Raw genomic sequence first — 25826 nt, 5'->3', positions numbered from 1 at the left:
GACAGTTATATTTTGGTTTGAGGGCATTCATTATTTCTCATCAGAGAAGTGGCTAGTGGCTTTAAGAAGAATGTCTCTGCCTTAGAAATGTCAGTGCCATTACTTGTCATTCAGTCAGTGAACTTCCATTTCTTTAGGTTTTGGAAGCTATTCAAGTTTTGAAGCCTGTAATCAAAAAGAAGGCAAATAATCCACACCTTAATCTATTAGCAGTTCATGCTTTAGATCTCAGTTAATAATCAGAGCATTATTTGGCAGCAATGACTCGTAATGTTTTGTGAAAACTCGGAAATTAGACATGTGGGAGGTACCTGGATGAGGGACACTAATTGTGCATATCTTTTGGTATCTGAGACACAGCCAAACCTAGTGAAGAAGTGCTGGTTTATAACATTTTCCCATGAGACATATTCTAATTTTGAGATATGAGTTGTTATAATTGATTTCATTCTAAGATATTCTTTATTAATATATTTTAAATAATCTCTAGTGTCTTAGGAGCTGTCTCCTCATTTGTAATGAGTTGTGGATATGTGAGAGCAAGTCCAGATAATACTTGTTCCCTTAAATTGAACCAAGTAATTATGGGAAACTACAGTGTTGGGTAGAATACCTTTATTTTTGAAATAGTATCTGAAATTTAGCGTATGCTTTCTGGTTTTCCTGTGTACACTTGGATATGTCACATCTAGTCAAGACACACACTGTTTTGAATTGGTTACCTAAATCCATTGAGATTTTTTTTTTCCTACTTGGATATACCTCAAGAATTCCTGGACTGAAGGCAGTTGGAAGAAAAAGAAGCTAGAATATGAATAAATTGGTGCAAGAATATAGAAATAAATAGAAGATATATATTAAAATCATATACTAAATATTATCTGGAGATCTTATTATTGATTTTGCACAATTTTCTATTACCTCAGATGACTCAAAATAAAGCAAATTAAGAGACTCCATAGAAAAAATGAGACAGGATTTTATGTTTGGTATTGGACATGATGAAATTTTTTGACAACCATATTTTTCTAGAAAAAGTTAGTATTTTCCATATGTTGTTCCTAATTTCTAAAGACAAACCAACATCTGAGCTTCAAAGAGTTGTATGTATTTCCTGTTCACATAGGATATTTTCTGATTCATTGAACAACATTTATATGGTGTTTCTACTAAAAAGGCACAGTGCTAAATATTGAAAGTTGGGTGAGGGTATTCAAAGTCCTTTATCTCTAATAGCAAATAATTTCCATGAAAAGAAAAAACTTTTCTGTCCATTGTGTTTTTGTTAGATGGTGTAATCCATTGGTTTTTCTTTTTTCCATTTAGTTTTTCATCTTACTGTTTAGCATTCTCAGCAAGAATAGCAGGGTGTCTGTTGATAGCTATCTCTGTGTACTCACTGTTGTTCTTGGTTTACTATATTCTAGAAATAAAAGCGTGTTTAACTTCCTGTCTTCAGCATTCTGTCCCTACAGACTTTGTCAAATGCTCCCTCCAGCTTAATTTAAATGATTTATAAAATATAGCTTTTATCACAGCCCTTAGGAGAGAAATATGTGCCATGTTATGGCCCATGTATCTTACAAATAGGAAAGACTTCTGGATGGGCAGTGTGTAGCTTTCTTAGTTTAGATTTACTGCTTCAGAACATATTGTCTTACTCTATCTTCAACAGTCATTTTCATGGTGGGCAATAAATATATTTCAAATATATCATCCTAATCCAATTTTCTTGAAGGCAAGCTTACTTAATTTGGACTTTAATCTCTTCTTTCATCATCAATACTATATCTTACTTTATTGCTTTTCTCTGAATATCTTCATCTGTGCAGATGCCTTGCTGATAATGAACTTGACTGGAACTCTGGCTAGATCTTCTGTCAAATCTGCACAATCTGTGTCTTGACCTCTTCTGTCCATTTCCTTTTGCAAACCTATTTCTCAACTGAGAGAAGTTCCTGGAGAAGTTCCAGTCAGCATCATCTTCTAAGAACCATGTACTCTTTTAAGCCCAAGGCTATTATGTGAGACACTATCATAAAACAAACTCAAAATAGAATCTCTTTTTCTAGGAACTCTAGATTAAAATCCATTGCTTTCAAAATTGCTTGGATTCTCTTTTGTTGAGATATTTCTCTTTAATAATAATATTTTGATCAGACTGCATGCCAACTGCCTGATCATGTCTTACACAATGTATTATTTATAAAGACACCTTCAGATTATTCTTTTGGAGTATACAAACTATACCACCTGACTTTTCTCCATCTTTTGCACTAAGTTAAATAAAAACACTTTTATCAACAGACAAAATTTTGAATCCAATCCTACATCTCTTTGATCAGAATAAAATTATAACCGTAACTTCAGTAAATGTGGTTTCTTGATTCAAATCTTTATAATCATTTCATATCTTGTCTTGAAAGTCTAACTCATCCATTTCTGTGATATCATAGAGAGTATGCATCAAGTCCATAATTGTAATGACAGTTTTCGTAAACAATGTCAAGTGGTTAAATCCTAAGAAGAGTTGGAAATTATCTGATCCTGGCATTGCATTCTGTCAAAGAAAGTTCGTTTTATTTTTTTCTTAATCTCATAACTAAAGACATTATTGCTATCAATCATACTAAATCACCTAAAAAAGTCAGCACAGTTCACCACCCTGCATCCTTTTGATGCAGCCTAGTTTTGCATTGGGCTCCTGAAGTCATGCTCCATTTCCAAATAAGCAATGGATAATAAGAAACATCAATAGATTATAAGTCTAATTTGTTTTCTTTCAATATTTAAAAAGTGCTTAACTCCATTTTTATTCTGATATATTAACATTGGCAGATATATACCTTCTTTGTTGGGTAGTACTATTATTAAGGTGTTTATTGGAAGAATGAACAATTTCAATCCGTAATCTTAAAATAATGACTTTTAAATTTTGTATGAAAGCTGAGATGACACAAATAAGCTTCTAATACATACTAATCATTTTTGAAACTGAAAAATAAAGATAAATGAATAGCACATACCCTATAATGGGAAAATCAGGAGTTGCCTAATTTCTAAAACAAATGGGATTACCATAAAGCATAAAAAAGCAAGGATAAACCAACTAGTCAATGACCCAATAAGTAAAAATAGGAAGAACATAAAGCTTCATAGGGCCATTAATTGTGAAAACTCACACAATAAAGCTGTTGAATATAGAATCTGAATTTAGATTTAGAATTGCTGGAGAGAGAAATACAATATAATGAAGAAAATATACAGGGTATCACTGCTTTCTCTAATAAGTACAGAAAATGTCAAATATAAGAAAAATTCTATTGTTTCTTCATAAATGCCAGATATTTTTTCTATTGTCTTTAATTTTCTATAGAAATTATTTAAATGTCTCTAACATTTATCTTGAAGTAAGAGATGGGAGTAATGTTGCCAAATCCATTATTAATTTGAATTTAATAGCATCTATGTTTCAAAATGCTCCCTAATCTTTGAGTTTTGCTTAATTTTTAAATTGTGATCATTGATGCACTTACATATTTAGTGAGCTAGGAATGGCAGTATTAAAAATAGAATTATATTGGCTTAAAACATAAGAAAATATTTTAAATTAAGAATATTGGTTATCTACACACAGAAACCAGCATATATTCCACTGGGCAAATAAAGATCTGGCTTCCATGTGGATGGTTTTAGGACCTACCTGCTCTTTAATATCACTCCTTCTTTTTGTCTTATTACCTACTCAACAACTTTGAGTAGTACATAGTTTTATAACTTCTAAGTCTCAATTTAAAATAAAAAGAGTGTTCTCCACATTATTCTCCCATACTGCTGATTTACCCCCACCCCCACCAATGGACTCAGAGCTTAAACAAAGCTATAACTATATGGCTATAGCTTTAGTGCATTTGGTACACATTTGGTCCATTAACATCACTGGGTAACTTAAATTCGACTTCTGAGAGTGGTAGTGTAGGGACCTTATGGTTATAGAAATCTTCCCATTTGATTTTTCTGCATATATCCCCCTTTAGATATATGTTAAATTCACTATACACTGAAAAACTGTTCAAGATTATCAGTAATATTTCGTACTGAAGGTAAAATCTTAAGTAGAAATAGGCATTGGTTATTGGCTTATCTTTTAAATGTGCCTGTCACACAGCCCCTCCTTGGGTATAAAAAGGAAGAGTAAAAAGAATTGCAGTTGTAGCAACAATGAATTCATTAGTTCTTCAGTGATTCCAATGAAAGAGGTAAGTATCCTTTTAGTACCATGTACTGACTGGACATGCAGAGGCCAAGGGCTTAATGAAGGTCACACAGCAGGGCAATGGAACTTCCAAGAAAGACGTCTGAGGTTCCCCACATACCATTCCAAGCTTTAAGAGCTGCAGCCCTTGCTTTCTCTCTTGGTGATCTTCAATGCTTTAAATAGGGGATTCATCCCCTTCGAACCCACAATGATTGTCCCTTACAGTGCGTGACAAAGCAGGGTGCTTCTTCATCCTCCTCCTCCCAAATGGTCCATTTATCTGTTCAAGAGAGCCAATGAGGAATTCATATGGCCGGGCTGCTTAATACCACAGATGCCCATCCATATCTCTTTTAGCAACTAATTCCTTCATATGCCTCTTTCTCCCAATGATCCCCTCCCTCTTCCACTTCCCTAATCCCTTCCCAGTAGGGTACGTTTTTTTTTTTTTTCTCTTGCTCTCTCTCTCACTCACTCTTTTCTGTATCTCTCGGAAATCAGACAGGAGTTCAGAGCACTTTCACTACCTTTTATGAGGTAGATTGTGATGTCATAGATGGGGGCAGGGCTAGTCAACTTTCTACCCACCTCCCAACCTGTGCTGAGGGAGCTCCGATCGGGAGTGGAAGCAGTGATTCCTCCATGGTGAGTAACTTTGCTTTCTAATGTAATCTGTTTCATTGTAAGAATTAATTTTGATAGCAGGTGGATGGGTTTCAAACAAGTAAAGATACGAGCTCTCAAGTCTTCTTTACTTACTATTAACCAACTTTGGGCAAAGGATCTGTTTATTTATTCTTTGTATGAGTCAAGAATTCCATAGCACAAATACATTCTTCAAGCATGATCTAAACTTGAAGTAAAAATGGTATTTCATTCCTTTATTTCTCAGTCTTTCTTCCCATTGGGAGTGAAAGTCATTGCATATGTGGAATGAATCCATTCTGTAGTCCTTTGGTGAGCTTCTTTAAGGAAGGCTAGTTAAGAGTATGTATTCTTCTTTGTTTGAAAGATAACAGGGTCCTAAAACATCCTTAATTGATGTTGGCCCAGATAATCAGTCTGCTCTTTTAAAACTATGGGGTAAAATTGTGAAGAAACTGATACATAAAGAATTAATGAACTTGGTTTTGATGTAAACAAATTAAAACTTTCTAATGCAAAGACTAAAATATTTATTAAAACAAAGGAGTCCCTACTCTTGCAAGATTAAGAGTGCGGCCATTTCAAGGTGTCAGTACCAAATTTGTTACCTTTTTTGTTGATGTTGCATGTCATAACACGGATGCTGTTTTGTAAGATTTCTTCGTAGTTAGGAGCTGTGAAATGTCACTGTTCTTTGTTTCATTTGGGTTTCTATATGCTGATTAATTCTTTTGTATGTGTTAGTATTTAGAAAGAAAAGATCAACTGGAGTGAGCATTTTTCCTCCACTTTCCTTGTTCTCTCCTGAGTACTTATTAAAACTGTCAAGATATCAGCTTTTATATAAAGGGGCATAAGAAGTTCATGGAGGTGGTTAAATCTTTAAGGGATGCTAAAGCATCAGGGTGGGTGTTTTTAAAATAGTTTGACCATCAGAATGTGAGGCCCTGTTAATTTTTCATGGGGTGGGATAAAAGCTTCTTTCTGTGGATCATGGGTATTAAATACATTAAGAGGATATCATTCATTTATTTTTCAAATTATACATCCCTAGTTAACTATGTGTGGATATTGGTGTTGGAAACTGGAGGCAGTTTAGAAGGAGGATTTCTTTCTCAGCATTTGCTTTTCTGTTAAGTGAAGACCCTCTCTTTCTCCTGCCCTTCTAAATTATGCATTCTTACAGCTCAAAAGCACTACAGTTAATACTGATTTTTGCATTACTTGGGGGAGAGTAGCATGGCAACTTCTCAATTGATTTTCTCACCTACACTTTCTAACCTAAAGAAGTCTCTGTAATGGTAGAGATTTCAGGCACAATAAGGAAAAATGGAGCCATAAGCAGCCAGTAGGAATACGTAGCTGATAATTAACTACAGTCAACTTAATGTTGCAATGTGGTAACAATGCCAAAGTCTTATATGTTGGGTGATCCCTCTGAAGTCTTTGGCCTACCTTCCTTTAAAAATGCTAGCCCCCTCAAACTCAGGTAGAAGGTATGCCAGAAAAATCTAATGTCTATTCATAGCTCAAGTGTTTAATGTCTTTTATCAACCCCTCATACAGCTGCCAGGTAAGAAATGCTCATATTTTACAAACCCTTGGAATACAATCATCTTTAAACTTCGTGAGTTAAGAACAGTTGTGTTGTGCACTTGTGCAAATTCAGAGAGTCTATCATGGAATGCATTATGCATGCACTTGTTTATCTTCATGTGCATGTTTCATTTATAGTGGTGTTTATTATTTTTAAAATCCATGTGTATGTATTAAAACTCTAATTTAAAAATACTACTGTATATTGCACTCTAAACAAATCAATGAAATGTAACAGAAGTTGCATAAATTTAGGGTCTCAACACTGGTGTAGTAGTGCCATTTGTGTCATTGACTAATTAGGTAACTAAAGGAAAATCACATAGATCCCTTAGGTCTCTGCTTTTTCATTGTAAAATGATGATAGGTGATCTATAGGATATATCTTAAAGTATCCCTGCTATAAAATTGTATGGTTTTATAAAAATTTTTCAAGAAATTGCTTACAGGAAAAAGATTGAATTGTTGAGGAGATAATGTGTTTGTATGAGACATACAATTATATAGACCAGAAAGAAAATTTCAGTCCAAAGTAGGTTTTAGAATGTACCTATATTTGATGGAGTGTTAACAAGTGGGCCCCATTCTTTTAAATGGACAATATGAAACTTGGGATAGTTAGCTATGTGTTGATTTGGAAGACTGACTTGTTTTTCTATATTAATAATTTTGTTCTGATTATTTGAGATAAAAAATCCTTATCTACTATGTAATGGATGGATTTAGGTATCATTGAGACTATAAAATTAAAAAATTACTTCTGCAGTACTGTGGGAATTCTTTTGTGGTATTTTGAAGAATTGATGAGTAGGGAATTTGTGGGTACTAAGCTATGTGCTGTGGGGGATAAAAGATATGTGGGGCCTGGATCCTGCTCTTGAGGGATCTGCAATCTTGTTGGGTGTCTAGACACATGACAAATGTCAACTGAGAGATGAAGACAGTACATGTCCAAGAACTAAGATACATTCTGTGGTGTTGGATAGACTGGATTGCACTGGGGAATCTTTGTGAGAAGCTGAGGGCTTCAAGTCACTTAGAATACAGTGGTTTAGATTTGTGTTGTTACACATAAGTAGAGCAGGAGAGCACTCCAGGTTGACAAGACCATGGAACTGTAAATCTTAAAGAGGTGGTCTTGTGTTTAGATATGGCAAATATCAAAGTCATGTATCAAAATATAGTCCTGCCCCATACTTTTCTTGAGACTTCTACTTTCCTTGAGCAATACCAAGGAATTATGAATCTTGGAGAGGAAGCCTTGTGTTTAGATATGCCATGTATGAAAATATTTACATATAGTCCAGCCCCATACTTTTCCTGAGTTCCTTAATCATGTGCTGACTTTACAATATATGAAATACCTGTTTAGAAGAGTGGAGGAGGCTGAAAGTGAGTGAAGTGCAAAGATTATTTTTAAGATATAATTAGGCAGCACTGTGTCAGTTACAAAAAAAGGTCACATCATTATTCACAGTCACAAGAGAGAAGGGGAACTAAATAAAAGGAAGGAATTAGGAACAGGTGACTCTAGCCCTAAGACATTCCAACTTTCTGACAAAAGTGGAAAGATTATCTTTTTTGATAAAGGAATTATATTACCATTAATACAATTGGAAATGTTGGAGGGCCATGAGGAGATGCCCACTAGCTGAAGAATCCATGTAAGCAGGACAATTTTCCAAAACAAACAGAAGTTTCTCTGTGTACTCAGCAGGAATTATGTCAGAATGCTCTCAGACAGCCAGTGTTGAGCACGTTTAAACACTAAAACTGCACATGATAATGCAAGTCTCCTTCCCCAATGCACTTGGAAAGAGGTTACTCATTTGGATATGATTTGCCAAGTTGACAAAGAAGCACACTTGTGTTTGAAAGCTTCTCTGGTGCTGTAGATTCATAGATGATTTGCAGTGTATACCTAGCATCACTTAGAAGCTTGTATTTCTTGCCATCTAAGTTCCTTCTATGTTACTAGTATGGCCTTTTTAATTAACTGGAATTCCATGAGTAGAATTTCTTTATCATCTATCCCAGATATAAACTAAGGATTTAGTTTATATCATCTAGTAAAATGTTTCTTAATTTCCAATCATGACATAAAAATTAACTTATAGAATATACTATCTCAGAAAATAACTTTCAAAGTCAAGATTAGTGTATATGGGAATGAAGAAGTAGCATGATCAAACTCTGGATTCTCTTAGAAATAATTTTTCTCAAAAACGTTGAAGTAGGACTTGGGTAAAATTTAATCAAACAATATAAAGTATTAAAGGAAGTTAGAGATATTAGAATTATGTTTTTCTCAAAAGAACAATTGCAAAGATGGTAACTGTTCCCCTGACCTCCTAAATATCCCTAGAGGGGACTCCTATCAGTTAGATTCTAAGTCAACAAATGTTTATTGGGTAAATGATATGTGCTATTTACTGGCCTGTGTATAAACATGGGATTAGCATGGAAAACAGACCTAAAAACAGTAACTACAATACATTATTATAATCACTCTAACAGAAATATGTACAAAGTGATACAGGCATTCTGAAGAGAAGGGTAAGAGGAAACTTCATAAAGGGGTTATATGTTTCTGAACCTTGATGTATAAGTAGATACAAATTTTCCAGGTAGAGGAGGAGAGAAAGGATTAGCTCAGGAGAGAAACATGGCGCCTACAGTTTTTGAGGTATAGATGTATTCTGTGCTGACTGGACCTGTAAATGGCAGAGATGATTAAAAGTGAAAAAATGGAGTTAGAAGTTAGATCAAAGTGGGGTCTGGACTTGAGGGTGTTATGCTTAGTGAAATAAGGCAGGCAGAAAAAGACAAATATCATATGTTTGCACGTATAGGAGGATTAGGAGGAACTTAACGGAGGACCATGGGGTAGAAGAAGGGTGGAAATGGTGGGGGGAAGGGAGAGAGGCAAACCATTAGAGACTCTTGAATGCTGAGAACAAACTGAGGACTCATGGGTGTGGGGGGGGTGAGGGGGGTGATGGGCATGGAGGAGGGCACTTGTGGGGATGAGCACTGGGTGTTATGTGGAAACCAGCTTCACAATAAACTATTTGTTAAAAAAGTGGGGTCTGGATACCAAAGAAATTTTTCTGACCCATTCTAATTTTAATGAGCGTTTCTCAAAATAATCAAAGCATCATCTGCATGCAAAATCCAGCAAATGGTGGGAGGAGACTGCTAAAATCTAGCCTGGGATGCAGACCTGTTGAATCAGAATAAGGTCATAGTGAGTAGGTTCTTAGAATCTGTAACTACTTCATCCTACCCCAAGTTTCAGAACCTCTACAAGGCAACAAAACCTAATCATTATGTTTCTATGTTCTTGGAAAAGTTTAATAAACAAAAGAATTAATTTAAGAATAAAAGATTAGAAAAAATAGAATTTAAAGCAATATTAGAATATTCTTGGCAAAACTGGTTTAAGCATAAAAAACTTTCTAAGAATGGTGATTGTTAAATGTAAAGAATTGCCAAGGGATTCTATTATATCTCCTTGAAGGAAAGGTATAAGACTATAAACATTTGAGATTGTAAACATTGCGTCTTTCATTTTCATGCTCCAATACAAAGAGTTAATGAAGTCCAGAACTAAGTTCTACAACAGTCCAGAGCAATATTTATTTCTGGGCGGTGTTTTTCAGTAGAGCTATTTAGCTACTTTTACATTTTGATTAGAGGAACTTCACTGAAAGAGAAATGTGTAAGTCAGCATTACCATCATGACGGGAAAAATCAAACATTCATGCCAATATAGAGCCTAATCTATATGGCCTATGTTGAAAAATATTAATTATCTAACTACATGTTTGAATCAACAGTCATTTACAAGTGCTTTTTTCCCCTCTATTTTTTTCTTCATGGATGACAGCTATTATACCCACCAATCTGTGTAGAGTCACACAAGTATTCAAAGATGCAAGAAGAAGAAAGGTACTAGGCAGTATTTTACATTTGACTAAGAGATGAGGATGAACCCTGGTCTGGAAGAAGGTGGTCCTCAGATCACATCAAGGAGAATCTGTTTTGGATTTAGCCTCCCTTGCACACAGTTCTGCTTCAGATTGCCAGAATCTTCTGTGGGTTTTTGAGAATTTGTTTAGAAGTCAAGTAGTGACAGGGAACTTTACATTTCTCCATATTCACCTCAGTGCCGACAATTTCAGTAACCACTGTGGCAGAGATTGTGATACTGCACATACTAGAAGCAGTTGACTGGTAGAGAGCCAGTACCTTCCATTAATTCAGCAAATTTATTTTGGCGTGTTTACCTAAAGATCTTTTTTCCCCTTTTTTAATAGTTTATTGTCAAGTTGGTTTCCACATAACACCCAGTGCTCATCCCCACAAGTGCCCTCCTCCATGCCCATCTTCCCCCTTCCCCTCCGCACCATACCCATCAGTCCTCAGTTTGTTCTCAACATTCAAGAGTCTCTCATGGTTTGCCTCCCTCCCTCTCCCCCCCATTTCCCCCCTTCTTCTCCCCTATGGTTCTACATTAAGTTCCTCCTAATCCTCCTATACATGCAAACATATGGTAACTTTCCTCTGCCTTATTTCGCTCAGCATAACACCCTCAAGTTCCATCCATATTGCTACACATGGCCTGATTTCATTCTTTCTCATTGCCATGTAGTATTCCATGGTATAGATAAACTACATCCTCTTGATCCATTCGTCCACTGATGGACACTTAGGCTCTTTCCATGTTTTGGCTATTGTTGAGAGTGCTGCTATGAACATTGGGGTCCATGTGCCCCTGTGCATTAGCACTCCTGTATCCCTTGGGTAAACTCCTAGCAGAGCTATTGCTGGGTCATAGGGGAGTTCTATTGTTCATTTTTTGAGGAGCCTCCACACTGTTTTCCAGAGGAGCTGCACCAGTTTACAGTCCCACCAACAGTGTATGAGGGTGCCTGTTTCTCCACATCCTCGCCAGCATCTAGAGTTCTCTGATTTGCTCATTTTAGCCACTCTGACTGGTGGTATCTCAGTGTGGTTTTGATTTGTATTTCCCTGATGAGGAGGGATGCTGAGCATCGTTTCATGTGTCTGTTGGCCACTAAAAATCTTTTTTTTTTTTTTTTTTTAAATTACAGATATTTTTTTAACAAGTGTATGTGACTGTTACTGGCTTTATCACACTAACCTAGGCAAAAATAATCTTGAGTGGTTCTTAGAAGTTGTGCCAGGCAAAATTATTTACCTGAATAAGGCCTAGCATTTTACCTGGATAAGAGCCAAGCAGAGAACAGTAACAACCACATGGTTTTGATGTCTTATATCTAAAAAGTGAGTTAGAGAATACCATGTTCTCTTAAAGTAGATGTTAAAATTATAACTAAGGTGTTATTGTTAGCTGTGAGTTTGGAAACCGATTCTGTATTTTACAATTTGGGTGACAATTGGCAACATTCCTAATCTGAGCTTTTGCTTTTGATTTATAAATTGGAAAAGTAATACAGTTAGAAGGACAGTAGGACAACTGCATGTAGTAAATAACGTGATTATACTAGCTAAGATGCAGTGAGGGGTCAGTATGCTCCAGGCACTGTGCTAAGTATTTTAAATGCACTATGCAATGTGTTTTATCAGTCATCCTGTAGAGGAAACATTGCCCTTCCCATTAAAAATATTAGGAAAATGCGTTTGGAGAATTGAAGTAACTTCTGGGAAGTCACAAAGTTAGTGGTTGACACACTGTAGTGCTTCTATTTTTTGTTTGTACATTTTTTAATGTTTATTTTTGAGAGAGAGAGTACAAGCAGAGGAGATGCAGAGAGAGAAGGAGACAGAATCTGAAACAGACTCCAGGCTCTGAGCTGTCAGCACAGAGCCTGATGCAGGGCCCAGACTCATGGACCATGAGATCATGACCTGAGCCAAAGTCAGATGCTTAACTGACTGAGCCACCCAGGTGTCTCTACGACATACGGTAGTACTCCTAAGAAGCCCTCCTTGACATTCTCCCACAGCATGATGTGTTTTCTGCCATTCCTAGTGGGACACCGCAATGTAATAACTTATTTAATTATATGTCTTCCAACTACTCTTTGGGCTCCATAAAGGTAGGGAATGTGTCAAATTTTTCCCTGTTTCTTGCATAATAAGCGTATAAATTTGTACTTAATACGTTAGTTTACTGGGTTTTTTCTTGCTTATCATTTTGTTAAATTTTGTAGTATATTATGTAGACTATTTTTTAAGATTATGGTATAGAAATATATAGAATTTCTTCCAAAAGAGCTGAATTAATAAAATTATTAATTTATTTCAAAAAGGAATTTGAAAGTAGGAGCCACAGTGACAGAGTTGGTTTCATTTGCTTTCCCAAATGAAGGTTGTGGTACATTAAAATGTTAATTATATCTAGATATGAAATATTGTGCTTTAATTAACTATCCTAAATTATTAATGCCCAATAATAGTATTAACAATTTGTACAAAGCCTTTCACATAATTTAATTAGATGTAGATTCAGCTTCATATGCTAAAACATCCAAATACAGTTATTTTTCTGTCACATAGAATAACTCTATGTGCCTGTATAATGAATAAATTCAGTGCCTATATAATGAACTCAGAATCATCAGACACCCAGAGTCCTTCTGATTTATGGTTTGCTCTCCTTAGTGTGGGTTTCTGCTCTCAAGTATATCTTTTGGTCCATGGTGACTACTCATGCCCCCTCTTTCTGCTTTCCATACAGGAAGAAGTGACAGGGCAAAACATTGTGCTTCCTAGGTTTGTTATCACTCTTTAAATTAAGGAGATATCCTAGGAACATCTATTCTTCTATGCCAACAATTTTTGTTTAAAGCATATGAGGGATCTGAAAAATCAGGAGAATTACATGGAGTAGCAGTTCTTGCCCATGTCTGCTAAATAGAACACAAATAGAATTCTGATTTCTAGTAGTTGCTTTGTGACCTCGGGCAAGTCGTCTGATTTCACTGAGCCCCCTTTTTCTTAGCTACAAAGTGAAAATGATATTAGTGTCTACTTGATTGTGTTATTAGAATTAAATGTGTTAATGTGTGCCACACACTTAGCACAGTCTACAGAATGGAGAAGTGCTAAATATATGGGTAGCTAAGTTTATTTTTCCTTATCTTGACTCTTCTAAAAGATGATAGTCTTTTTGATGACATATGTGCCTTTTGTTTTATTTCAAGTCTACTCCAATTACGCCACTGGATATGTAGTAGTGAACAAACAGCCAAGGTCTGTACCCTCATAGACAGTCTATTACTTTGTTACTGAGAGTCCTAGAGGAATCACTTACAGAGAGATGATAATTGACAACACAGAAGAAAATGACCTCAACAGAAAAATGAAGTAGTGATGGAGAGGAATCACATGGGTAGCAAATAAATTTTTGCTGAGAATTCTGGGCTCTGGCTTCACCGTTCTGAAACCACATCTGAGATCAGGAATATGTATTCTATTCCTAAATGTTTTTGATGCAGAGGACTCATGGATCACACTTGAAAACTACTGGTCTAGGAAGTATAAGGGAAGAGAGCTATATGGGCTGTGGTGAAAGCCCTGCAGTATTGGAAGTCAGTTTGGATCCTTTCCTGGAAAACCTTTTGGCTTGCTCCATTAGGCTATTTTAGTCTAGCCTAACTTGGATAAGTTATCGTGGTTGTCCATTGTAGGATATTTAGCAACATCTCTGGTATCTCCTCAATAGACGCTTGTAGCAACTTTCCTTCCCCAGTAGTGACAAAGGTCTCCAGACATTGCCAAATGTATCCTAGAGTAGTGGGACAAAATTGCCCCTGAATAACCATAGGTCTGGTCAATCTTGACCTACAATATACATATTATTTCAAATTTTTTAATGTTTTATTTATTTCTGAGAGAGAGAGAGAGAGACAGTGTGAACAGGGGAGGGTCAGAGAGAGAGTGAGACACGGAATCTGAAACAGGCTCCAGGCTCTGAGCTAGCTGTCAGCACAGAGCCCAATGTGGGCCTCGAACCCACGAACTGTGAGATCATGACCTGAGCTGAAGTCGGACGCTTAACTGACTGAGTCACCCAGGCGCCCCAATATACATATTATTCGAAATGGAGCCTTTTATTTCTTCCTTCTGGAAGGGTAGAAGATGACAGATAAAATTATTCCAGACTCAAATGCCGAATGCCCATGCCGAGCATGGCAGCAGGGTTTGGATATGCACTTTCTTAGAGTCAAGACTCCTGAGAATCCATCACAGTCCTTAGGCCATAGCCTTCATACACCTTTTAAAGGTCTCCATCCACCTCTCTTCTTGTTTACCCCAAATCTTTTCCTGTCTTAGAGACATAGGGATTACTACTCTCAAAGGCAATTAAGAACTTTGGTAAGAATGTTGCTTGAAAGAAAGTTTTAAACAAGGTAAAAATTCTTCAGTTTCTTGCTTTTCATGGACAAGCGTATTGAGGTTAAAATAATTCAACTGCTTTTATAACACTTTTTAAAACAAATCCTTTTCATATATCATTGTATATTTAGCCATCCTTTGTATATTTGCTAATCTTTTTATAACAAACATTTTTTATATATGAGAAAAGCTAAGCAATAGTTTTATTTTTTTCTTAATAATATTAAGATGTACATCAGGCCAATGATCTCTTTGAAATTCAAATTACTTATGCAGGTGTTTTTGAGATAATATTAGTAATGAGTAATTCTGGAAATGCTGAAATTAGTGGGTGAGTCCTTGAAACCAACCAAGTTTTAGGTGGTAATTGATTGTTTCATAGCTTAGCATTAATTTCTTTAAAAGAAATTTAGAGAGCTCTAACAGGTGGTGACTCCAGATATAACAAAAATCGATGTAGCTGTAGTGCATTTGAAGAATTTGCCTAGGCATTTTTTAGTGTATCCGGTAAAGAAATAACGAGGTAGCCTTTACATCTTATAATAAATATGGAGGTGATTTAACTTTGTCAAAGGCTAGATTCACAGGGGCTCCAAGATAGCGATTGGGCCTTGAGGAAGCTTTCATCTTAATATTAGGTATGATTTTTAGTAGGGGCAAGATACTGTATCATACTCTTTCTAACCCTTTAATGTTTATCTTTGTTCACTGGTTAAAAGTTGTCATTTTCATGAAAGTTTGCGGAGTCTTTTTTTTTTCCAAAGACGTTTTCCAATTTCATAGATTCAGTGCTTTCTTTCAAAGGAACTACTAATATTTTTCTATGATTTTTGGCAATACTGTTATGCATTCCAGTCTTTTGAGGATGCTTTGCCCTTTAATCTGTGGTTTTGAAAGTTTCTTGCATAGTTCAACCTTTGGCAAGGAAACCTACAATATGTTGTCCATGCATAGAGTCTCTTTGTTAACCAAAGAAATATTATTTTCGGGTTTAGAGAACCCTCTGGTGCCTTTGCTGCATTTCCCCTAAAGTACAGTCACTTCAGGAGAAACAGATGATAAGGTTCCAAACCAGGCCAAACCCTGGCAGGCACATGTAAGGGGAGGCATTCTGGCTTCTCAGGGGACCTACCTTAAATGCCCTTTATTCGTATTTTTTTCAGAAGCAGTTGGAGCTTCAGTATATTCCTAAATCCAGTAGAAATAGAAGTCATACACTTGTATTACTGGTAATTGTCTTATTAACTAACAAGTTAGGCCTCAGTTCCCTCATTTGTTGAATAATAAGGATAAAGTAATACTTTATTTGTGTGTGAGAGAGAGAGACAGAATTAAGTGGTGCAGTATATGGGAAAGAACTAATTGGCTGGAATGCTCAATATGTCTTGAATATGGAAAAAATCCAGAGTATATTAACCCAGTAAATAGAAGTATTAGTCAACTTTGATCATAGGCTGGTCTTATACAGCAATTTAAGAGGCATCCTGAACTAAGAATCCATTGATCAACTGGCCAGACCCTGAGATATGTATACCAAATCCCAGTATGGCTTATGTAGAGCTAGCCTCTGTGGAAAACATATCAGTAGAGGGCCAGGAAGTGCTTTTTAATATATATCCAGAAGTCTAGCTCTGGAGATAAGACTTTCAGATTCATTCAAAGCCTTTGAAGACAAAGCAGCAAATAAGTAATTAAATGATTCTAGCAAGAAATGTAACCAAAATTGAACTGGAATAACTAAGGACAGCTCTATGAATGAACTGGCAGCTCATACTCCAAGAATGGTTTGCCTTTATTTTTTGGTTGACCTGTATCTCTATTTGGACTGCACTCCACAGCTAGTTTTTCAATCCCAGACAGGAGCTTCCTTTGTTCTATTTCTTTTGAGGATCTTATTTCCTAACTATTCATCATAAATGGAAAAAATGAGATTGTAACTAGACTGTCCCACCCATACTTTATCGGTAGCAAGGTCCACTGCCAGGTGAGAGAGGAAAGCATACCTCCTTTTGGAAGTATGTTGTTCTTGTCTTGCTTGGCCTTATGGTGCTCTCACACTACCCTGGGCATTCACCGGAATATCCTTATCTGTGCAGAATTCCTTACACCTGAGTTACACAGGTGATCCAATAAATGATGATAAAGACTCTAAAAGAATTCCTCAAAGGTATGTACAAGTTATGTAATAATACTTTACAGTGACACTTTTTAAATTTACAAAAGAGTTTTAAGTTTACTTTCTCACTTGGACCTCAATGGCTAGTGAAAGTGTATTGGTATTATTAACCCATTTCACAACTGAAAGTTACTATAGTGTCCAAAACTTTCACAGTCAGTAGCTAGCACAGGCAAGGTTAGAGCCAGTTTCTCTGATGGGTACTTTATGCTTTGTTCAAGGTAAAGATGTTGCTGGTCCTAGTAGTTGAACTAGTCATTGAACAAGAGATGTAGGAAATAGTATGTGGCAGATATTATAGATGATGGTAACAACTAATACATATTGGGTTCATAAAATTTATGTCAGTCAGCATGACATCATATCATGGTGTCCATTATATAGTAGAATAAAAAGCTAAGTTGTAGAAATTTTGAATAAAGTTTTTTAGTGGTGTGTGAATAAATAGCAAATGCTATATATGGTAGCTAGGGAAAAGGAGAATTCTAGCTTACATTTTTTAAGTTTATTTATTCATTTGTTTGAGAGAGAGAGGATTCCAAGCAGGTTCTGCACTGTCAGCACGGAGCCCATTGTGGGGCTGGAACTCAAAAACCGTGAGATCATGACCAGAGCCAAAATCAAGAGTCAGTCACTTAAGTGACTGAGCCACCCAGGCACCCCAAATTTTAGATTGTATTTAATCAAGTTTTCTTTGAACCTATAGATAACTTTACTTGCAGGCAAGAAACTGAGTAGTAGATGATGTCTCTGCTTCTTGCCTTGTTCATATCTCATGTGAATCATGATTACAAGATTGAATGTTAGTGTGACGTTTTTCCCCTTTGTGGCTTAGGAAAAGTCACCTCATTACTGCTTGGTCATATGGCTCATACTTGTGAAAGGTTAGAACACAATGCAACTCATTCTTAGCCTTAGATAAACGGCACCAATAGCCAGGAATAGAGTTCAGAGCAGCAGATTTGCCTGGTCAAAGAAGACTGGATATTTTTTGTCACATGGAATGAAGCCCATTTTTACCAGAGATGAATTTTATGAACTCAAAAAAATTCCTATATAAAGAAAGGATGGTGGTATCTACCTTATATTCCTTTCAAAAATTAGGGATCATGTATTAAGACACCCATCACTGTACCTTACCAAACACAACCCATGCCTCACAGATGCTGGTACTATTCATGAGGAAGATGATCTTTAATAATGAAAACTCAGTATCTCATACATAGAAAGCAGTAAACACAAAGAATTAAATTTTGGATATTTTCTGAGCAAAAGATGATTCTGACTGTACCAGTGAAGCACAGTAAGAGAAAGAGGTCATAAGAATTGTGTAGCAGCTTGGCCAGCATTTATTTTCTCTATTATGTAGCTAAATCCCATTCTCCTGCCACTATGATTATTTGAGTACTCTTTCACGGAAGAATGAATAGGTAGAAAGCATGGAAAGTTGGGGACTATACTAGACATCGATCCCAAGTTTGTCTATGGACAAACTTTGTCATCTCTTATTTTCTCATCCATAAATTTGCAATTTTCAATAATATGTAGCAAATATTTATGAAATACCAATTGTCCAGACAGTTTTAGGTGTTCAGGATATAGCATGGAATTAAGGGATAGTAAACCCAGAAGAAAACATTTGTTTTAACTTGGTGATTACTGTATGGAAAAAAAAAATAAAACACGGCAAGAATGGCAAATTAAGGAAGTAAGGTGGGAATGGGGTCCCAATTTGAAAAGGAAGGTTGTCAGTAAGATATTGGTATTTCGCTGAAGATCTGATGGAGATGAGGGACCAAGCCTTAGAGTTTCTGTGGGAACAACATTCTAGGCAGAGACAGTAATAAGTACAAAGTTCTTAAAGTGTAGGTAAGACTGATGTGTCCAAACAATAGGCAAAACACTTTTATAGCTTTGGATTTTATTCATACTGAGATCGGGGACTACAGGACAATATTAAAAAGAAAAATGACATTATCTGAGGTCATTTAATAGGATAATTCTGGCTTTTGTTTAAGAATACGCTAAAGAGGATAAAAAGGGATGAGGAGCAAGGAAATTGAGGAAGATAGTACAGCAATCCAGAAAGAGATTCTGATGACTGGGCCAGTGGGGTAACAGAGAAGGTGAGGTCAAATAATGGTTATAGTGAAGGGTATAGATCAAAAACGCTGTTGACAAGATATAATGGCAGATTGGAGGCTAGGTCTGAGAGAATGGGATGTATATGATTCTGGTTTAATCTAAACAGTTGGAAAACTGTGTTGCCAATGACTATAAGAGGAGCAGGTTTCAGGGAGAGGTGAGTTAATCATAGAGGCTTTCTATCTCTGGAATGTTGGGAAGAGCCAATAAAATCAGCTCAGAATCTTCTTCGTTAAATTAACAACTCTTTCAAGAAACTGAAGTAATATCTAGGTGGAAGTTAAAGACTTAATGGTTACAGCTAATTGAGTTGTGTTCTGAACTAAAGATATGAAACCTCTACCTAAATCTGTGACAGGTACACTGTGAGTGCTTGGAAGTTATTTGAATATGTGATAAAATTGGTAGTGGGTTTGCATCTCACAATGGGAAAAGAAGTAACCAGGGAGAAAGCAAAAGCTTTGGATGGTATTATTCTATGTCTACGAAACAAATGTTTCAAAGTGGGCAGAAAAATGTATTCAATTATATATATTTTAAAAAGCTATGGATTAACTGCTCAAATTTAAAACTAGGTTAATTAAAATTACTGGTTTTACTATGCACTATACTGAAGACCTCTTATGAACCCTTGAATAATGATATCCACTTGTTCTTTTTGTAATTCTCATTTCTCTAATGAAGGAAGAGTTAGTTTTAGGTTAGTATAGTATATTTTACCCAGTTCCATATGTGTCAAAATTTTCTGCATTATATTTAAGATACCATTCTTATGAATTATGCGAGGAGAAATTATGATAGAGGGAGAAATGATACTAATATGCTACTCTTAAAGCATAGTTTTTTATAGGGGGAGAAGTTGAGAAGGCCCATCATGCAAAGTGTGTTTAATTTTTTTTAAACATTTATTTCAAATGATGTACAGTCAACACACAATGTTATATTAGTTTCAGGTGTACAACATAGTGATTGGAGAACTCTACTCACCACCATCTGCCATCATACAAAAATGGTAGTACAATACTGTTGACTATATTTCCTTTGCTGTACCTTTCATCCCCATGACTCACTTATTCCATAACTAGAAGCCTTTCATCCATTTTGCCCATTTCCCTCCTCGTCCTTCCTTCAGGCAACTACCAGGGTTTTCTCTGTATTTATGGGTCTATTCCTGCTTTGTTTGTTTGTTCATGTGTTTGGGTTTAGAGTCCACATATGAGTGAAATTATATTGTACCTGTCCTTCTCCAACTTATTTCACTTAACCTAATACTCTCCAGGTCCATATATTGTTGCAAATGCAAAATCTCATCCACTGTTAGGGCTGAGTAGTATTTCATTCTAAGTATACACCACATCCTCCTCATCCATCCATAGGTTTCTTCATATCTTAGTTGTATTGTAAATAATGCTATGATAAACATATGGGCACATATATCTTTTTGAATTACTGATTTGAGTCTTTTGCGGGGGGGGGGGGGGATATGCCCTGTAGTGGAATTACTAGATCATATAGTACTTCTATGTTTAATTTTTTGAGGGAACTTCCATACTGTTTATGTATTGGCTGCAGTGATTTACATTTCTACCAACAGTGCATGAAAGTTCCCTTTTCTTCACATCCTTGCCAGTATTTATTTCTTGTCACTTTGCTGTTTTGGTATGTGTAAGCTAATATCTCATTGTTGTTTTGACTTGCATTTCCCCGATAATAAGTGACACTGAGCGTTTTTTCATATCTGTTGGCCATCTATGTCTTCTATGGAAAAATGTCTGTCTAGATACTCTGCTCATTTTTAAGTCTAATTGGGATTTTTTTGTTTTTTCTGTGTTTGCTTGTTTTCTGGTGTGGGGTTGTAGAAATCCTTTGGTATATCTGATAAGGGGTTATTATTGAAAAAATATATTTGCAAATAACTGTTCTCATTCAGTAGGTTGCCTTTTTCTTATAGTTTGCTGTGCAAAAGCTTTCTATTTTGGTGTAGTCTCAATAGTTTATTTTGGTACCACCCCCCCTTTTTTTTTGGCTTGAGGAGACATAGCTAGAAAATGTTGCTAAGGCAATATCAAAGAGATTACTGCCTACGTTTTGTTCTAGGATTTTGTGTATGGTGTAAGAAAATGGTACAGTTTCATTCTTCTGTATGTAGCCATCCATTTTTTCTCCAATATATTTCCTAACATGCTCTTTTCCCCTTTGTCATTGACTGACTATATAAGTGTGGGTTTATTTCTGAATTCTGTTTTGTTTTTCCATTGACCTATGTGTCTATTTTTGTGCCAGTACCATACTGTTTAGATTACTACAGCATTGTAGTATACCTTGAAGTCTTGGATTGTGACACCTCCAGCATTGTCCTTTCTCAAGATTGCATTGGCTATTCAGGGTCTTTCATGGTTCCATACAAATTTTAGGATTCCTTGTTCTAGTCCTGTGAAAAGTGCTATTGGTATTACATTGAATCTGTAGATTTGGGGAAATAAGCACATTTTAGCAATATTCTTCTGATGCATGAGCATGGTATATCTTTGCATTTGTATTTGCCATTTCTATTTCTTTCATTAATGTTTTATAGTTTTCAGTGTACAGATCTTTTACTTACTTCCTTGGTTAAGTTTATTTCTAGTTATATTATTCTTTTTGGTACAACTGTAAATGGAATGGTTTTCTTAATTCTCTTTCTGCTACTCTGTTATTAGTGTATAGAAATGCAACAGATTATTAAAAATGACTTTTGTACCCTGTGACCTCGCTGAAATAATTTATTCTAACACTTTTTTTTTGTGAAATCTAGTGTTTTCTACATCTAATATCATCTCAAATATAATGACAGTTTTACTTCCTTACCAATCTGGATGCCTTTCATTTTTCTGGTCTAATTGCTGTGGCTAGGACTTGGAGTAGTATTTTGAATAAAAGTGGCAAGACTGACATTCTTGTTGTTTCCCTGATTATAGATGAAAAGCTCAGTTTTTCCCCATTAAGTATGATGTTAGGTGTGAGTTTGTCATGTATGAACTTTATTATGTTCAGGTATGTTGCCTCTAAACCTACTTACTTTCTTAAGAAGTTTTATTATTTTATGTATAAGTTTTCTTCCTTATTCTATTTTTAGATTAGCTTAAGGAGAAAATAAGTATTAACATTTTACTTTAAAATTTTGGTGGAATTCATCTGTGAACCCATCTGGTCCTGGACTTATGTTTGTTGGGAGTTTTTTGAATGTCAGTCCAATTTCATTACTGTTCAGATAACCTATTTCCTCTTGGCTCAATTTTGGAAGATTTTATGTTTCTAGGAATTTATCCATTTCTTCTGTGTTGTCCATTTTGTTGGCATATAATTTTTTTGTAGCAGTCTTATGTAATCCTTTGTATTTCTGTGGCGTTGGTTGTTAATTCTCTTTCATTTCTCTATTTGAGTCTTTTTTTCTCAAGACTTTCTAAAGTTTTATCAATTTTATCTTTTATCTTTTCAAAGTACCAGCTCTTGATTTCATTGATCTTTTCTTGTTTTTTTTTTTTTGTTTTTAGTCTCTATTTCACTTATTTCTGGGCTTTGATCTTTTTTATTTCCCTCTTTATACTAACTTTGTACTAGTTACTTTTTCTAGTACTTGTAGGTATAAGATTATTTATATAAGATTGCTCCTGATTGTATAAATTTACTCTTCAAACTGCTTTTGTTGTGTCCCGGTGATTTTTGACTGTTTTAATTTTTCCATATCTTTGTTGGCATGTTGGCTGTTATTCCCACGATGTTTAGCCTCTGTAGGTTTATATTGTTTCCTGTAATTGATTTCTAGTTTCATACCATTGTGGTTGGTTATGATGCAGGATATGATTCTTTCTTTTTGAATTTATTGAGACCTGCTTTGGGGAATAATAGGTTACACATCCTGGAGCATAGTTTTGGGGTGGAATGTTCTGTACACATCTATAAAATTAAGCTGCTGGGGTGTTTCATTCAAAGACACTGTTTCCTTATTGATTTGCTGACTGTGTGATATATCCATTGATGTAAGTGGACTGTTTAAATCCCTTATTATTCTCTTACTGTCCATTTCTCCTTTTATATTTGTTAATATTTGCCTTATACATTTAGGCACTCCAATGATGGTTGCATAGATATTTGTAGCCTCTAGTTAGTTTTATTCTATTTTGTCTGATGTAAGTATTGCTACCCTGGTTTTTTTCTATCTCTTCATTTAAATTGTGTGTGGGTCCTTAGGTCTGAAGACAGTGTCTCTAGGCAGCATATAGATGACTACTATTTTTATTTATTTTTTTGGTGCATTCCATCACCTTATGTCTTTTGATTGAAGAATTTAGATCACTTACATTTTTAAAAAAATGTTTATTTATTTATTTTGAAAGAGAGAGGGAGAAAGAATCCCATGCTGGCTTTGTGCTGTCAGCACAGGGACCAATGCTGGACTCAAAAAATGTGAGATCATGACCTGAGCCAAGAGTCAGACACTTAACTTATTGAGTCACTGAGGCCCCCTAGATGCCCCTAGACCATTTACATTTAAAGTAATTATTGACAGGTTTCTACTTATTGCCATTTGGCTCACTGTTTCTTGTTTTTGTAGTTTTCTATTCCTTTCTCGCCATGTAATTGATGAATTTCTCTAGTTTTACACTTGACTAATCCCCTTAACTGATTTTTTTTAGATATAACTGAGTTTACTACTTTTATCCTTCAGCCTTCACATGGCCTTTACTCTGTTTTTACTCATAAAGTGGTTTTCTCCTAACTATGCCCTTTTCTTTAAATGGGTTTTATCTTGAGTGCTAACTCTCATCCATTGCTAGTGACTGATTGTTTTGAGAATTCTGAGACCACGTCTAAGACAAAAATGTACCAATGAAGGAAGAAATGGCAGCAAGTATGGTAAACATCAACTATCCTTGCCTTATTGGTTTTGGAAGGGATTTGGAGCATTGAGAAGTAGAGCTTTTCTTGAGGTTTTCCATTGTGTTTTTTTGTTTTGCACCTGTCCTACTTCTTGCTATCTATCTCCTGGCCTTTCCAGACCACGGCTCAGGAACTGTCATTCCCTTAGGTTTTGACTTTTAATCACCCCAGATTTTTTCGTATGAAGATCTTACGAAAGCCTACCCTTTGATAACTCACTTGCTTGATAAATGTGAGCACAGTCCAGTGAAAGATAGCAACTTTTATATGCTCATGTTATGGGAAGCTTGGTGGATAAGACTTTAAAGTACCCCTACAGAACATATAGATTTAACACTGTGAGTCTTTTTCGGAATTTAGATGATGAGATAGGCTAATCTTAAGTAGAGATGGCAGATGCTAGATAAAATGGGCTAAAGATTAAAGAGATCATTTTGTAGGGAAACATTTAAAACTTTACAAAACAAGTCTAGGGAACCCAGTTGTTTGTTTTTTGGTTTGATGGGCTTTCCTAGTCCAAAGGGGGCTCCATTTTTGTAACTCCTTACCTGCTAGAATTTCTTTCATTCCATATAATTAACAGTGTTAATAGTTTCAGGTGTACAATAATGATTCAACAATTTTATACATTACTCAGGAATCCCCCTGATAAGTGTATACCTCAGTCCTCTTCATCTATCTCACTTAGCCGTCCATTCACTCTTCTTTGTCACTCACTTGTTTGTTCGCTTTGTTTTCTTAAATTCCACTTATGAGTGAAATCATATGGTATTTATCTTTCATATTCTTTAGGTCAATCTATGTAAATGGTAAGATTTCATTTTTTATAGCTGAGTAATATTCTATTGTGTGCATATAAACTATATATATATATATAAAACTACATTTATTGATGGGCACTTGGGTTGCTTCCATGTTTTGACTATTATGAATAATGCTGCAAAAAGCAGAGTGGTCCATGTATCTTTTTAAATTAGTGTTCTTATTTTGTTTCGGTTAATATCCAACTGTGGAATTACTGGATATTGTAATTTAATTTTTTGAAGAACCTCCATACTGTTTTCCACAGTGATTGCACCAGCTTGCATTCTCACTAACAATTGTTGTTTCTGGTGTTTTTGATTTTAGTGAAGGGGATTCTAGATTTTAGGTGAAAGAAATTTTGACCAAAATGAAGAGCCTGAATTTTAGGCCCCATAAGTGGTTGGGAAAAATATTTCATACTATTTCTTTTGCTGCTTCTTAAATTAGAGATGTAAACATCACTTTCATAGATTATATTACCTTCCCTGTATCTCTAACTATAGCCATGTTATTTTCTACTTTTAGTCTTTCTCCAACCCCAATTAAGCCCCAAGTGTTTTAGATATTATGAACTGAATCTTGATCTCGAATTTCCTCCTTCTGAAGAATTCATTAGTGTTAGAAAACATACTAATATTTTAATACCTTTCTATTCCCCTTGTGAATTTCTTCATGCCTTTATTTCCTATCACATTAAAACTGATATATAGGCATTGAGAGCAAGCCAAAGTGGTGGTAGCTTCAGTAAGAAGAGGGAGAAAGTCCAAAATGCATGATAGCAGAGGGAATCTTGAAAGGAGAAAGTGAAGAAGAGGTAGAATCCAAGAAATAAAGGCAATTTTGGACTCAAAAGCTTAAAATTTGTTATGGGCCTACCATTTGCCAGACACTCAG

At 35.6% G+C, this 25826-nt stretch overlaps 1 protein-coding gene across 3 annotated transcripts in view; it reads left to right on the top strand.

Annotated features, from left to right (window-relative positions):
• Nucleotides 1–25826, top strand: part of CTNNA2 (catenin alpha 2) — a 964097-nt gene that overhangs the window by 927402 nt on the left and 10869 nt on the right. For 2 of the 3 annotated variants that reach the window (XM_039238113.1, XM_039238115.1), the window contains exon 17: nucleotides 4760–4903. The exons of the other annotated variant lie outside the window; for it this stretch is intronic. In XM_039238113.1, the coding sequence (XP_039094044.1) occupies nucleotides 4760–4903 (144 nt within the window). The remainder of the gene's footprint in view (nucleotides 1–4759; nucleotides 4904–25826) is intronic. 3 annotated transcript variants of the gene reach the window in all.

Source organism: Hyaena hyaena, unplaced genomic scaffold (genome assembly GCF_003009895.1).
Source record: "Hyaena hyaena isolate Hyena2069 unplaced genomic scaffold, ASM300989v1 scaffold_136, whole genome shotgun sequence".
NCBI lineage: Eukaryota > Metazoa > Chordata > Mammalia > Carnivora > Hyaenidae > Hyaena > Hyaena hyaena.
The sequence above is the reverse complement of the archived record's forward strand: the minus strand, read 5'-3'. Positions and strand labels throughout refer to the sequence as shown.